The sequence below is a fragment of the Prosopis cineraria genome, unplaced genomic scaffold, assembly GCF_029017545.1.
Source record: "Prosopis cineraria cultivar Desert tree isolate PC_DT_omini unplaced genomic scaffold, ASM2901754v1 PC11, whole genome shotgun sequence".
Lineage (NCBI taxonomy): Eukaryota > Viridiplantae > Streptophyta > Magnoliopsida > Fabales > Fabaceae > Prosopis > Prosopis cineraria.
Genome location: NW_026555342.1, coordinates 11,822,640 through 11,839,588, shown reverse-complemented (window position 1 = coordinate 11,839,588; position 16,949 = coordinate 11,822,640). Strand labels below are relative to the sequence as shown.

Genomic DNA, 16,949 nt, shown 5'->3' with positions numbered 1-16,949 from the left:
CGGGGAATGGGGAGAGGGAGGCTGAACGCAGTGTCGTTTAAATTGCAAAGTCCGACGGCGGCGTCGTGCGCCATAATCTCTTTTTTTATTTTGATAACAAATGGATTGAGGTACCTAACACGTTTTTTTTATGATAATAAATATTGTCCAAATCATTTGGAAAGAAACCAAAAAGAAAAATATGGCCCAGATTACAAAGTCAACTTAAATTTAAGGAAAAAATTAAAATAGATATTATTTTATATTTAATTATAATAATAAAAAATAATTATTATTTAATTATTTTTTTGACTTTACAATATCTTCATGAGTTTCTATTTATAAAAAATAATTCATTATTTAATTAGTTTAAATTTATATAGTATTTTCATGTATCTCTATATTTTTATAACATTCACACTCATTTGTCATATCAAATTATTTTTAGGAGATATTTAAAATAAATTCTTAACATAATCAAAAATGCATTTTTTCAGATTTTGATTATTTAAAAAAATAGATAGGTATCATAAAATTTTATGAAATAGATGTAAAAAAATAAATAATTTTTTCAAGAATGTATCGAGGCAATCCTTTGAATTATACTCTTTTGAGGTTTTTTTCCCCCTTGCCACGTAGTCCTTTGAGTTTAAATATAAAATTTAGTTGAGGAATTTGATTTAGTAATAAATATAAAACTTCAATACCCTTTAATTACATGAAAAATAAAGATAAAAAATTAATGAAAACACATTGTTTAATCATATGAGAGGACTTAATTTAGGATCAAAGCCTAGAGTCTATATACCCTGTGATGAAAATTAAAATCCACGGAGGTCGGGATATTATTATTTAAGTTTTTTAAATTCCTTTAATTAATTTCTTTTATAAAAATAATTGATATTTAGGGTTATATTATTATCTTTATTTTTTAAATAAAATTTTTTTCAAGGAAATACTTTTGGGTAAGAGAAAAATAATCAATATTGAAACCTGTGGTGATTTAGTATCACCCACAATCCGCTAGTTGACACTTTAAATACACAAGATAATTTATCACTCATAACAAATCCCAAAAAAAAAATTTAAAGTGAATTTTCTATAAAATAATTTACTTATGAAATTTTATACAAAATTTGATAACTACAATAACTTAATATCGTTCATGATATCTCATTTAATGTTTTTAAAGTTTTACAGTAATTTAATATCACTCATGGCATAACCTAAAATAAAATTTGATATTTTTGTTATTTTTTAATAATGCACAAAAGGGAGAAATTTAACCACTATTCACTAGTGCAGAATTTGTGTTGTACAGGAAACTTTTAATATCAATTAAAGGCACCCACTATTAAAAGTAGAGACGATGGCATTTTTATAATATTTACTACCACTGTAGGACTTTCAACATCAGTTTAAAATTAAAACATTGTAGAAAATACTTTTAATATCAACCAATGTTAAAAAAATTTAAAAAAAAATAAAATTTTACACCTTTAAGAGTCAGTGCCAAGTCACTCGCTGTTGAAAGTTGAGAAATAAAAAAATTAAAATTTTACACTTTCAACAGTAAGAACCATGTCACCTGCTGTTGAAACTTTCAATAGCAAGTGAAGTGACACTTGTTGATTGTGTTTCAAAATATTAAAAAAAAATCACCTTATTCTTTGTCTTCTCTCACACACTTTCATCTCTCTCCATTTGCTTTATCTCCATGGCCCCTTCCCCCTACCTCAGTCGTGCCCCCTCCCTCTATCCCTCCATTGTGCCCCCTCTCCCCTTGCCTTCCCCTGTCTCAACTCCCTCCCCCCTCTACCATGCCCCTTCCCCTTTACCTCCCTCCATCTCGACCCTTCTCCCCCAAGTCCCTTCCTCCCCCTCCTCCTTTCTACCCCTCATCACTCGACCTCCCCCTTCCCTCTTGGCTCCTCCTCCTTCTTTCCTCCAGATAATTCTCCCTTTCTTTTCTTTTCTTTTAATTTTTAATTTATATATATTAATTATTGTTTAATTTTAGTTTGATTTTTAATTATTGTTTAATTAGTTTTTCATTATTTTTATGTAGAATTGTTGTTATTATCATTTTTGGATGTCTAATATTTAGGAAAAGTATGCCAAAGGGTAGAATGTAACCGGTTAAGGATGACTGAACAAATGTTCTTGAAAGAGTACAATAGAATTTTTGCAAAATTAGTTTAAACAAAAAGTCTTAAATGAATATAACATTTTTTATATGATTAAATAGTTAGTAGATGGTCCTAATGTAGATGTGATATGCTGAAGTACATATGAAATTAATGATTATTCCTTTTATACAAAGTCTTTTGATGAGAAGAGTATTGCGTAAAATAGTAAAGCTACGATAGTGGCTGAAGCTATGCACTTTTCAAGTAAGAAAGATAAGAATCCAAAAATGACATCTATGCCTTATTTTGGGATTATTAAAGAGATTTGGGAGGTTGACTATACAAAATTTAGACTACCTGTTTTCAAATGCAAGTGGGTTGATATCAATGGCATGCAAGAGGACAAGTTAGAATTTACATTGGTTGATCTTAGAAGATTAACTTATGGGAAATAGCCATTTATTATGGCATACCAAGCAAAAAAAGTTTTCTATGTCAAAGATTCAATAAATAAAAGTTGATAATTAGCTTTCAAAGGAAAAAGAGTTATTGATGGTGATGACAAGAATGAAACATGCTTCGATATTTCTAAAACTCATACCTTCTCATCAGGACTATTCAATTTGAATATAGATGAGATAGATGATGAACATGCCACACGAAGTGATCATTATGAAAGGATATGGGAGAATATCTCCATATGAATTTAATTTTTAAATTAATATTAGTTTTTTAATTTTGAATTATGCTTTATTTATAATTCTTTTTGTTTTGATTTTTTTGTATTATTTGAATTATGTTTTATTTACAATTCTTTATGTTTTATTTTCAGGAACATGGAGAAGAATCAAAGTGGACCTTTTAACGGTGCTCTAAGCCAGTGTCTATAAAGGTTACACAGAGCCAATTAATTGCAAAGGTTGCTCATAGCCGTGATAATGATCCTAGACAAAGCCAATCAATAAGGAGGGGTAGATGAGGCACACGATTGAGAGAGCTAACCTTGAGTAGGACTACTGGCCACAAATTACCATCCTAATTCGATTAGTGGTGGAAACTATGATGGCCAAACAAAGCCAAGTTTGTCAACTACCTTAAGCTCCTATCACGTAACATGCCTGATATCTTATATAAAGATTGGCTTGATGTGCCAGAACATGTGAAGGAACATATTTAGGAAAACATTCAGATATATCATTGTAAAGTCATAAACATTTATAATTATTATGTGTAAAATACTAACTATTATTAATTGCAGCACACCTATGATGTTCTGAATGATGAAGCATGTTAGAGACAGCTGATAAAATATTATGAGAAGCGTTAGAGAGGTTTCAAGATTGACTTTACAAGGACTTTAAAAAAACTATGGTTAGTCGATTTCTAATTGATTTAATTATAGTAATTTAATTTAAATGATTGTATTAATTTATTAATTTTTTATTAATAAGAGAAACGAACAAAAGGGTAAGAAATTGCTTGGAGAAATGAATGCCCCCACACAATGTCTCTTAAGGGTTATGGTCGTGCTGATGATATCTTGATGAATGAGAAATTCAATAATAGATAAGAAGAAGCTAAATCTGATCCTTCTATTCTCTTATCCCTACCATTACCTATCTTTGTGAGGATAAATAGAGATATGGTCATCAATACAAGAAAGGAAGGTATACAAGCTAGAAGGTACGTGAGGTTGCCGAAAGGATTGTAAATAACATTTAATTCTTTAATTTTTTTATTCAATTATGAATGCAAAATGTCATAATTTTTGTTTTGTTTATTACAAAAAGCTCTTAAAGAATAACAATCTTAAGGATCCTTCATTCCAAAGGGTAGAAATAACATCTTGGCGATTGCTACAGGCAAACCAAAGCATCCGAGGCATATTAGAGGTGTTAGATTTGGTGTGGAGATCAAAGATTACTTTGGAGCACCTACACACTCTAGTAACTCTGGGGTTGTTATGAGAGAGGAGTTGGAAAAGTGCAATGACAAATATAAAGGATGCTGAAGCTTCATTTGAAACTCGTTCGGAGACTTGGCTTGCAAAAATGAAAGAGGAGATGATGACTCTTATGACTTCATTATAAGAGACGATTGCCGATGCACCTTATACACAGCCTCTTGGATTTCATAGCATAAAAGAGAGTAATGTTATTAGACACGTGTCAAAGGATCCTTTAAGTGGGAAATATCGAGGAATTGTTTAAGCTTTATTTAGAGAATCCTAATAGACTCTTGGTCACTCTTGGTAGCGTTTGTACTTTGGGTCTAAAACTGTTGTTACTTTTATCATGTAGCCCAAGAGACTTGTGAGTATAGTTCAAGCTGTGGTATGTTTTATTAAATATTTCATGTATTTTATTAAATAGTCCTTTCTTATCATGTTTTTTAATTAACAATCTCTTACCTTTTCAGCTCCCTCACCAAATCTTCCCCTGTCAAAACTTCCACAACCCCTATTGCAACCACAAACACCACAGTTGTCTCCTTTCTAATAAATAATTTTATTGATCTATAATAAATCATTCCTAAAAAAATTGTAAAGGAAAAGGATGTTATGAGTATGGAGAATTTAGTGATGATTGAACAGGAAGATCCGAATCAGCTTCTCTCAAAAATCATCTTACCACAACGTCAATTAAGTTATTTATGCTGTAAGTATATTTTACTTGAATATAATTAACTTATCAAATTCGGTCAATTGACATGATTACATTATCGCAAGTACCTCCATCGTTTGTTCATTACATCAGGTAAAGGTGATCATTTCGAATTTCTTTACCCTCATCACGTGATGGAGAAAGGAAATACTTTCAAAATAATATCTCAGTACCTCCAACAACAAATATGTGAAGTCAAAAAGGATATTTTCATAACTCTATATGTGCACTCGTAATGACTAATTCATGATTGATAGTTTTTTATTAAATATGAACTTCTTCTAATAACTTACCCTATTTTGTAAGGGCTATTGGCAGTTGATTATTCTTTCATTGAAGAGTAACATAGTCCTCTTCTTATGCTCCCTCCGTTATAAACCAAACAAGGACATAAAAGAAGACAATAGACTCGTAAGTGTATTTGTACAAAAATTATCAATTTTTTATGGATATATTAGTTATAAATCTCATGTTGATCATAGGGTAATGAAAACATATCAAACAATAGTTCTGAAAAAACAAGCACATAAACTAAAGGATCCTACATGGATCAACCCAAAGGTAAGTAAAACTAATACTTTATTAACTTATTTAATTATCAATATTCATTGTTGATTGCTTATATATATGTTTTTATACAGAGTCATAGGCAACCATAGAAGACTAGTTTGTGTGACATATATGTGATGAGACACATGCTCAACATCATCATATTGGGAATGACTGAATTTATAAATGAGATAACTATATTTTTTAAAAGCTAACTTTATTGTTGTTTAAATAAGTTAGTTAATGTTTTAATTATAATTTTATACCTTAATTTAGATGTTTGACATTGAGTATCCATTCTTCAAGAAAGAGATTGACAGCATCCCCACTCATTGAGCACAATATTTTATAAATGATATGTTAACGTTTAGATAGTTTTTTAAAAAATTGTATACAATAATTTTTGTAAAATTTTGTTTTGAAATTTGGATTATTTTTATATACTAAAACTAGCTAGCTGGTGATAAGTTATATAAAACCTTTTCATTTATAGAAATTGAGAAAATAAATGAAAATATAATTAATTTTTTTAAAAAAAACCACTTTTAACAAGGTTATGATTATAACTACTGTTAAAAGTCCATGGTTATGCATACAACCAATGTTAAAAGGAGGAGTTGTAATAGCAATTATACTTTTAATCACTATTAAAAGTCTTCCTTTTTTTCAAAAAATGCAATCAATGGGCCACTTTTAATAGTGGACTTGTAACTATTGTTGAAAATTTATTTTTAACAGTAGTTGGACAATCGTAACATCCCCTGAAACAACAGCGATTCTGTAACTGCTGTTAAATAGTTTTTTACCCGTTGTTAAAAGCTTATTTTATAAGAGTGATTGGAACTTGTGGTGATTTAGTATCACTCTCAGTCCACTGGTTGACGCTCTAAATATGCACGATGATTTAGTATTACTCCCACCAAATGCTAAAAGAATGAAAGGGATATTTAGAGAGGACACTTTAGAGAATAATTTAATTATAAAGTTTTAATAAGAAATTTAATACCTGCTATGACTTAGTATTATTTATAGTATCTTAATCGATATTTTTAAAGATCCATAATGATTTAGTATCACTCATGGTCTAACATAAAATATGCTAAAAAATTGTTATTTTTAAAATAATGTACAAAGAGAATTTCCTTGACACTTGACAATTGTGGTAATTTAATATCACTCACATCATTAATGCATCAGATGTTTTCAATAATTTAGTATTACTCATGAAGAATTTGAAAGGGGACAACATTTTTTTTACTTATTCAATTTCCAAAATATGTGAGAATGAAGCACATAAGAATTCAGCATTTTTGTCAGCATATTAACTCAAAGAGAATAATGACAGAACGCCTTATAAGCATCAATTTGATTGCTATATGATTGTACATGTAAGCATGCACAGCCACGCATTCCAGTCAAGTCTAGTTTTGGTTTTTGTTTTTTGCAAATTGAATACAATAATTTAAAGGACTCATTGTTGTAAGATAAGATTTAGGCATTCTCATTTAGACCCACATTCACTCTATACGTGGAGAAAAGCATATTGTGCTCGCAAATCTCTCTACAAATTATTGAGTTCAAGCATGACTATCTCATCGAGGAAAATATATTAATTCAACTGGCCGGGAGTGCAATTATATATCATTGTATATGGAGCAAAATGGAGATGGAGCCATAAAACCCTACAGCAATTTATAAGAGTCAATGAAATTCAAGACTCAACAAAAACATATAATCCACGTATTGTGAGAAGTAAATAAAAGTGAACGAATGAAGAAAAAGTGAATAAGTCTAAATCATAGTCCCTCTTATTTGTTGAGTCTAAACTGAAATAGGAAACAACCTCTCCTAGAAATTCAAAGCAAATGAAGTTGTTTAAATGTTCTACTATTTATAACGTCGAAGCAAGAATTGCTCTTTCTGTGAAGAATTGAGATTTACAATAATTCTTAGATAAGATATATATATATATATATATATATATATATATATATATGGTCAACAATTCTTCTTATATCAACGACAGATTTACCAAAAAGTGAATCACCTAAATTTCCATCGCCAACATTAAGAAGCCATTCTAAGAATTTCTTTATCCTTTTCCTTCTCCCTGTCTAAGGTAGTTGAATTTAATCTCATGTTTTTCATCAACTTTAATATCTTGCAATGATACCATAGATATGATGGGTTTATTATTGCATTAACAATATCAGCTCTGTCCCCACAAGGTATTACAAGGAGAATTTGATGGAAATCTCCTCCAAACATGGCAGCATTCCCTCCAAAACTTATGTTATCATGCATTATATCTTCTAAGGTTCTGTCAAATGCCTCTACACGATATTTTTTAATCATTGGAGCTTCAACCCACACAATCAGGTCGGTATTTTGTATAAGAGCAGCAATATCAAATCCATATACATGATATTGCAAGTGGAGTCTTCAATTACATTTATTGGAATATAAAACCTTGAATGAGCTATTGTCTCGAAAGAAAGTAATGTTGCTACAATATCATTTGAAGCTACATTCAACACAATCTTTTTTTCATAGATTTTATGGAGGTAGTGAGAGCATTCCACAAAAAAGTCTTTCCAGTTCCTCCAAAGAGAAAAATAAACTTTCTTTTGAGTTCACTAGTGCAATTATTTTATCATATATTTCTTTCTGCTCATTTGCAAGCTTCTGGTCAAATGTGGATCTCTTATTGATGTATATTTGAGCATCAAAGTTTAATCTTCCATTATCATGTTGTTAATGCTATCATAAAGAATTATAGAATTATGAGCTTTTAATTTATATATATATTTCACGAACTAAATAGAGAAGAATTAAAAATGTCATTTTTAATTTATATATTTCATGAACTAAATTTTATCTCTTGGTTAATGAGTTTTTTTAGGAAAATACGATAAAAAAAATTTCTTAAAATATGCAAATGACAATGAGATCCTATGAAATATCATAATTATTCTCAAGTCCGCAAGAATCTTTCTGATATTAATAATTTTTTATGAAATGATTCAAAAATATCTCTAGTTTTAAATATAAAAAAGTGACAACTCTAGTCACAACAAAAGTAAATATCAATAACTAGTTTGAGTGATAACTACTTTTCTTTAAGTAATGACTAAAACAGAATAAGCAATTACAATTTTCCTATGCAAATTCTTGATTCACTAAAATCTAAGTGTTATAAATATTCATGACTACTTTGTTTTAAGTAAAGACTACTTTTTTTTTTTTCTAGAAATGACTACTTTGTTTTAAGTAAAGACTACTTTTTTTTCCAAAAATAACTAAAATAAAATAAGTAATTATAACTTTCCTTAAAATGGAACAAACAATTACAGCTTCCCTTGTGCAAATTTGTGATTCACTAAAATAAAAGTGTTGTATAAATCTATGACTATTTTAATTTAAGTAATGACTATTATTCTTCTAACAATGACTAAAACAGAACAAATACTAACTACTTTTAGTTTAAACTGGAGGTACTTTAGTCATTTAACTAAATTATTAATGTCAGAAAGATTTCTAAGTACTTAAGAAAAATTATAACATTTTGCAGGACCTCATTGTCATTTGCTTTTTTTAGGAAAATTTTTTTATTATTTCCCCTTTTCTTCATCCTTTATCTTGCTTTCAAATTTTTTTTTAATATATATACATCTTGTAACTTGTATAGGAAAGCTTTGACCAGAATCATGTGATTTTCCATCAAGTATAAGAGTAAATATCAATCAAAGGCTTCTAAAGTAAATTTATAGCTAAAAAAAAAAAGATTCAAAAGAATTTAAATTATCACTATAGGATCAGAGGACTAAAGTGCAAATAAGTTTAAGCATGAAATGATAATAATAATATCCTTACTTTTTTTATTAAACCAAAAAAAAAGTCACTCCACTATCACCAACGCTAGCCATCGGATTGCCACCGAAGACCTTACTAGCAGCATAGTCACTAAAGCCCCTACCATTAACAAAGTCATTGATAGCTGATCACCAAGCTCTAACGTCAATGATAATTTTTTTAAATAATTGATATAGGTAGCCAAGGAGGGTCAAGGGTCACCTAGAAAGCCCGGTGGCCATCAAGCTCGTTTAATCTTATATGGCAATGTGTGTGCGTGCGTGCGTGCGAGTGTGTGTTTAGTTGCACAAACTTCTAACCCAAAATTTTGTAAGTGTTAATCCTTTATTAACAAGTATCCATTCAAATTTTAACAACAACTAATTTGAAATTAACAATAATCCATTCAGACTTAACAAGTTAGGAAAACTAATAGGATCAGCTTAATTGTAGAAATATTAATCATTCATCAATAAATATTCATTCGGGTTTTAACAATAACTAATTTGAAATTAACAATCATCCATTCAAATCTTAACAAGTTAGAAAAACTAATAGGATAAGTTTAATTGTACAAATGTCAGTCTTTCATTAATAAATAGCCATTATGGTTTTAACAACTCATTTAAAATTAACAAGGCTTGAACAAGTTAGAAAAAATGATAGGATGAGCTTAATTGTGCAAGTATTAGTCATTCATCAACAACTATCTATTTAAATTTTGGCAACAAGCCATTCAAAATTAATAACAAGTTATTTGAGTTTTAACAAGTTAAAAAAATGACAAGACATGTGTATTGAAATAAGTGTTCACTTTGCATAAATAACATGCTGTTTGGGTTTTGATAACAAGTCATTCATAATTAACAAGTGATTTATTCCATGAGACTTGTGCAGTCAGTTTTTCTATCTTGTTAAAAATCAAATGTATCGCTGTTAATCACAAATGAGTTGTCAAAACTCAAATGGTTTGTTATTTATACAGGGTGAACACACTCCATTAGACCTGTACTGCCAGTTTTTTTAACTTATTAAAGTTCGAATAGATTGTTGTTAATTTTAAATGTTTCAATGTTAAAATATAAATGAATACTTATTGATAAATGATTAATACTTGTACAATTAAACTTATCTTATTAATTTTTTTAACTTGTTAAAACCCGAATAAATTATCATTAATTTTGAATGAATTGTTAAAATTTAAATAGATATTCATTAATGAAAGATTAATATTTGTATAAACTTAAGCTATATATATATATATATATATACACACACATATTTTTTTAACATGTATGATTAAATTAGCTTGATATTTACTGAGCTTTTTAAGTGGCAGTCATGGGATTGAACTTTCCCTCGATTACCTTCACCAATTATTCACACTCAAACTTATTTGCATTCTAATCCCCAATCTTTAGTAATAATTCAGATTCGTTTAATCTTTTTTTTGGCTATAAATTTGTTTCAGAGATCCTTGAGATATATTTTCCCCAGATACAACCCCCTTGGTTAGACTTTGCATTCGCACCATAAAAGCCACTTCCTGAAATCAATAAAGCCTGACTCATTCCCAAAACGACAACTTTAAATTAGACTTGTCAAGTCAATCAAGCCAATGTAGCCCCTTTATCATTTGTCAATCTATATAAAAACAAAAAAGCATATTAAAAAAAAGAAAAACGAAAAAAGGACCGAAAGTCCAGTTACACAGTCAAAGTCTTCTTTAAAGTTGAGACGTTGCATTCGTGTGCAGATAACACCCTAACATGTTTCGCTTCATTAGTAAAATCACAGACTGGTTAACAACACAAATTACTTAAATTGAAAGAATTCATTGCCCAGGTTATGGAAAAACCAAAGAACTAGTCTGCACAAGACACATAATAATAATAATAATAATAATAAAGTACTTATGTCCAGTTTAGCCCAAGAACTATACAAAACATGCTTAAATATTTATGTGTAATCAACTTGGTCTCTGTCTCTTTGATAAACCAGAACTACCCAGAACAATTTCAGCTCGTACGATTCAAGTATGGTATGAACTTATTGACTGATCTGCATAGGCACACAAAAATATTCACAAGAGTTTCGCTATATTGCCTACTCAGGGCAATATTGGAGCCTCATGAATAGTTTTAAATGCCGCAGGAGACAAGTTCCTAGGCATCTATTGAAGTTCAGCCCAGATTTTACCAAATAAAATGAGGCCAAATGCAGAATTACCAGAAAAAATAGCAATTAAATAAAGCATATACCTCTAATGAGTTGACTTTCTCCAATGGCATGGCACAGCCATGAACAGACAACAAGTTTATCAAGATCCAAAATCATTCTTGAATATAGCAGCTAAAAGCACGAGACTTTACTGCTAAAATTGTGCTTTATGGTAGAAGAACTAGTAGAAGTCAGATAACCTGAATGCAAATTTCTACCTACATGAAATTGTGTACTTATACATCGAAACTCTTTGCCACTGAGCTGAAAATATTTCTTAACTCCTCCTTTACTCCGTTATCTGCGAATACAAACTCGACAGAATTCTTTGACAGCTCAAACATTTCTTTCTTTCCGAGCCCTAAGTAATAGCCAAACCAAGCAAACAGTCAGAAAAGTGACTTTGCTTGAACGCATTTATCTGCAACAGTAAAGTATAACACACCAAATGTAGAAGCAGCAATTCGGTATTCGTTGGAGAGACTGGTAGAGAACACACCAGTGTCATCAGTACACAGGACTACAGGGTGTTTTGCGTTATACAAATCAACTGCATCAACAGGAGCATCATGTTAAGAAAAAGCTATTTAGAGTTTATTCATTAAAAAATTAAAGAAATTAAAAAAGCCAAGTTCTAACTGCATGAACTAATTAGCAGATTAGCTATTTTAGATTGTTTGAACTCAAATCTTTTTAAAAAAGCTAAGATTGCTGACTCGTTGAGGGGGAAAGAAAGCAAGAAAGTGGATAAAAACAAAAAAGGATAAGCAGATTGTTTTGGAAGGTTCTTTGATTTTCTACATAAGTACTTTTTCCATTCAATTAAAAAGGTATTTTTCACACACATGCACACACACAAAGTAAAAGTTATACTTATGTTTTACAAATGTTGAGAATCAATCTCGCAAAATGATTATGTGTAGCTTAGCCTAGCCTCTGGATTTCTTAAAACTAATTCTCATCTTTAATTTTCATCCTCTGGATTGTTTGGAAAGATTTATTTTTTTATTTACCACACAAAATGTCGCTAAATATCTCCTAGAAACGACTCTGATGATACAAAGTTATCATTTATATACCCTTCTTGTAATATGACAAAAAAGTGAATTTCCCTGGCAACAGCAACAGAAAATCAGAACTTTACAAATACCATTTCCAAATAATATCTGACTTTTATAGAACTAATCTATCCAAAATCAGTTACCAAGTGATTCTGCCAATATCTCCCAGTAATCCCAAACACATTTGATAAGTTGAATAGACAGTTGTTTCCTTTATTAATTCAAAATTAAAGATCATCATCTTCTGATATAAACAAGTCAACCTACCAAAATGGTGAACATCTAATGATGGAACAGAAAATGTCCTTAGGTTTGAAGTCAAACAAATTTCAACCTGAAATGGAAATGATACAAGTAATGATTAACTTGAATCCTTATGAACAGCAAAATGACAGTGTTACACAAGGCACTGAAAATTAGCAAAAGCCCTAAGTGAATGATCAGTAAAAACAGCCAGTCATAGTTTCCAATTTCCTACGGAAAAAATTAGACATTAACCTTCAGACAAATATTATGAGTCTGCAAAACCTTTAAAAGGATTGCCTGTAAGGAACTTCTGAAATTTGAGAGTTTAACCAACATGTATTAAAGTATTTCTCTTAAAGTAAAACATGTTGCAAAATCTAACCGGGATGTTGTAGGATTTTAGTTGTTTCCACTCTTCCTCATCCAAGAAAATAGCATGTCCAATCCTTTGGGGAAGAAAGTTAAGCATGTCCCTTATCTCCTCCTTTGAATTAGGTACCTAAAAACACTAAGTCGAAAAAATGAAGGAGTCAGATAAACTCCAATAATACTAGGTGAAAGATATAGATGAACGCACCTCTCCACAATGGAGGGTTATATGAAGACCTTGTTCTCGAGCAAATTTCAATGCTGGCAAATATGTAATCCTACAAGAGATAAAAAAAGAGTTTTAAGCTTAACTATCATTTCAAAAGATACAAATACTCCTCTAGAGAGGTTCGAGTTGGTCTACCATTCACCAACAACTGGATTTCCAGATAGGTCTATTCCAACCACCCCTAAATGCCTCGTTTCCAGTGCAAGCAAGACCTGAAACAAAGAAATGGAGTATATTATCAGTACCCCCAAAAGACTAAAAATTTGCTCAGATAACACAGAGTTTCAGCTTACAGTTTCCATTGCTGCCGCTGTTGTCTCCCGGCGGTCAATGCTCAGCAGAAGCCTAACAACAATTCTTTTTCTAGCATTTAGATTGTACCTATTATTCATTGCTGGGGTCAGAAAATTTACAAGTCTTTCAGAATTCTCATTGCCAGGCATGAAATCCACATCAACTGAGCTGACAGCTCTCAGGCCTTTCAGGACAGCTTCAACATAAGAGCGTTTGCTCATTCCAATTGAATCATTTGCCTGAAGGGAATTCATAAAACATTTTTCATCACCCAATAAAATCAACAGATATAAGTACAGCCCAAACTCAGAAGGGAGCCCCTTGCATTACCTTCGGAGTAGTTCTCAACTCTAGGTATACAACATTCTCTGCTGCAAAATCTTCAATAACCTGCACTTGGATGATTCTTATATGAATGCAAAGGAAATAAATTTGGTGTTATAACTTATTCAAAAAACAAGCAACCATACTTCTTTGGTGATTCTTGTAACTGTCATGTGATCAGTTGTAATATGGTGGATTAGGTCAAACAACTCAAATACTTCCCGCAATGAACGATCCTCTGTATTTACAAAGCCATAAACAACACCAGCATTGTGTTTTTCAACATCAATAGGTAAATATGGATCATTAAAAGTGAAGTCAGGAAACAAATAAACAGCCAGAAGATTAGGGGCTTTCTGACAGAGGATTTTCTTTTCTTTTTTTTTGGTGGGGGGGGGATTATGCTTAGGAAAAAGTTGTTCCGAGAAGTAAATTTTCCAGACCATTGGTATTCAGAAACATAATCAAACGGTTCATCTCTTCAATCATCTTTTTAACTGATCTGTTTAACTGCCTTCAGGTGGTACAGACTTTGGAGCACATACTCTTGTCTTGTACATATAAAACAGTTAAGAAAGGAGGGGAGGGCACTATGAGTTCCCTTCAATATCAGCCTAGACCGTGGCAGAGTCTGATAAAATGATGAGTAAAAAGGAGGCAGACATATTAGCACTTGGTAATCTAACAATTTGGTCCAGACCTACTTATCTTTAGTCCTTAAATATTAGTGGGCGCATCAATTAGTCCCAAAAAATGAGGAATTAGCCCTTCCCTATTTTTCAGACGAATGGGTGCACTCAGTAAAGCTGCATCGGCCAGAGGACAATCTAGGTATGAAATTATTAGTTTATCCCAGTAGCACTCTCTTATTTTCCAGGTTTTTTTTTTCTTTTCTCGGAAAATAAACAGAACAGATAAACGACCAAGAAAAGAACAATGGTTGGGCATACTTTTGAGGATGACATGTTCAAGTTCCGAGAAATCTACGACACCCTTCTCACCTAAAGCTTGAGCAAGTTCTCTGCAAAATGAGAAAGAAAGAAAAATTGAACCCAAGCAATTAAGGAGTCCATGGAAATTGAAAGAAAGAAAGAAAGAAACTTACAGAAGCGTGGAGTGCCTAATGGATCCATTGAGGTGAGCATGCAGTTCCACCTTTGGCATTGAGACCCACCAATCCATCTCTTTCCTCTTCTTCTCTTCCTCTCACTAATCTCCTCACTGGGTCGACAGATTCTTCAATGTTTTGTACTGACCTCAATCGTCAACTCCAGACCGGACGCTAGAGGATGTGTTTGCTTCGCTTATTTGCGTAGGGGTCGTGCAAACGGAATGCTGCAAGTCTTTTCCGTCCGAACCCCAACTTCTCGTGGAAAATGAGCTTTCTTTTTTCCCTTTTCTTTTTCTTTTTTTTTGGCTTTTTTCCTTTTGAAGAAATCAATGACACTCAAGTCAAACTTTGCAGAATCAAAATAAAGATTTTGTTTTTGTGAGAATTAGTCGAACCCCACCGAGGTTCCTCCACTGAGCCCACCAAAAGAATCAAGTTGGGTTAAAGAAAGACAAAAAGATCACGAAATTAAGAAAAGTGCCATACATATAATTTATAAATGATAATATAACTTTGGTATTTTATAATGATGTTATTTTGATGAAGCGTTGTGAGTGGGAAACAGAGAAGAGTTGAGGAATGACTTGCGGATGTGACAAGGGGGTGTGTTGGAAGCAAAGTTGTCCGGATCACAAGTTGAACCGCACTATTTCAAAAAATAGATTGTCCAGCATCGAAGAATTTTACTTTCCATCTCCTGTGTTTTTGTTTACTCCAGATTGATTGGACGCCTCATCAAGTTGCTTCCTTCCTCAACTTTCACTTTTTTTGACCAGTTTTTCCTCAAATGCTTTTCAATTAACAGCAATTTAAATGTTTAATGCCTACGGATGACCATTTTAATTCCATACCCCTTAGTACTATCTATAAATTATTTCTGACATATTTTATTATAATTAAAAAATTTTAATATTTATTAATTCTGTGGTAAAATTTAAGGAGTTTACACATCTATTCTTAATAAATATAAAGAATATTTTTTAGTATTTAATAAGGGTAAGAAAATAAAGATGAATATAAAAATAATAAAGCATCTTATAAATATGATTAAAATTAATTTTTTAATAGGATTAGAGAATTGTGTTTTTTTTTATTTTCAAAAAGTGATCAACCAACCATATTCAATTAACGTTTTATAACACTTATCTATAAGGCATTAAAACCTCATATCAGTATTTAAACAATCAGAAATAAACTCAGGTGGGCTTATGAAGAGCACTACATCCATCATTTGCTTCAGAGCTTCCATCGCCAGGGAGTCAGCAACTTTATTAGCCTCTTCGCTGCACCAAAAAAAATTGACATGTAGTCTTCCTCTTAAACCCTAAATCTCTTCAATGATGTCTCGATCAGGATGGTTATAATATTCATCAATCTATGACATAATGATAGCCTCCACACAGTCCGTCTCTATTTAAATGTTTCTCCAGCCTATATCCCAAGCTCTTTTGAGTGCCCATAATATACCCCATAACTCAGCATTCAAAATGCTACCCAGGCCAATATGGTAAATAAAGCCACCAAAACCTTCGCTGTATGGTCCCTAGAAACTCCACCGCCCAATCACCTTACCATCAACTCCACTAGCTCTATCCGTATTAAATTTTACAACTTCTATCGTTGGCACTCTCCATCTTCGTTCATCTCTATAAACTCTTTAAGCAAAATATTAGGTTTGGACTAAGACACCAAAGCCTACACTTAAGCTAATACTGCCAAAGCCCCATTGTTCTTCTGTTGAAAAACACATAGATTTCTACAAATCTAAAGTTGTCGACAACAAACAAGGAACTAAATGCCCCGCCGACAACCCTTAAAGAGAATCATTTGAGATAGGTTCCACTCAATCCATTCAATAACATTATCAAATGCATTAAACTCTAGTTTCAACTCCTTTAGAATCAGCCTAATCCAGTAATTGAA

At 31.5% G+C, this 16,949-nt stretch overlaps 1 protein-coding gene across 1 annotated transcript; it reads right to left on the bottom strand.

Moving 5' to 3' along the window:
• Nucleotides 1–11,397: 11,397 nt before the first annotated feature.
• Nucleotides 11,398–15,310, bottom strand: LOC129285119 (N6-mAMP deaminase). Its single transcript, XM_054920678.1, has 11 exons — nt 15,021–15,310; nt 14,866–14,936; nt 14,062–14,153; nt 13,922–13,981; nt 13,591–13,830; nt 13,433–13,509; nt 13,277–13,346; nt 13,082–13,198; nt 12,721–12,787; nt 11,838–11,942; nt 11,398–11,753 (listed from the first exon to the last, which is right to left on the bottom strand). Exons 1-11 carry the CDS (start codon nt 15,095–15,097, stop codon nt 11,629–11,631), a joined length of 1,101 nt encoding a protein of 366 aa, XP_054776653.1. The 5' UTR covers nt 15,098–15,310; the 3' UTR covers nt 11,398–11,628.
• Between the last annotated feature and the right edge of the window lie 1,639 nt (nt 15,311–16,949).

What these genes read in the sequence shown, in the direction of transcription:
- LOC129285119 (XM_054920678.1), bottom strand. Translation starts at nt 15,097, where the DNA reads ATGGATTGGTGGGTCTCAATGCCAAAGGTGGAACTGCATGCTCACCTC. An exon ending in AGTTGAGAACTACTCCGAAG is followed by an intron (nt 13,831 to 13,921) that starts GTAATGCAAGGG and finishes AATTCCCTTCAG; the next exon opens with GCAAATGATTCAATTGGAAT. An exon ending in ATTAGATGTTCACCATTTTG is followed by an intron (nt 11,943 to 12,720) that starts GTAGGTTGACTT and finishes CTGTTGATGCAG; the next exon opens with TTGATTTGTATAACGCAAAA.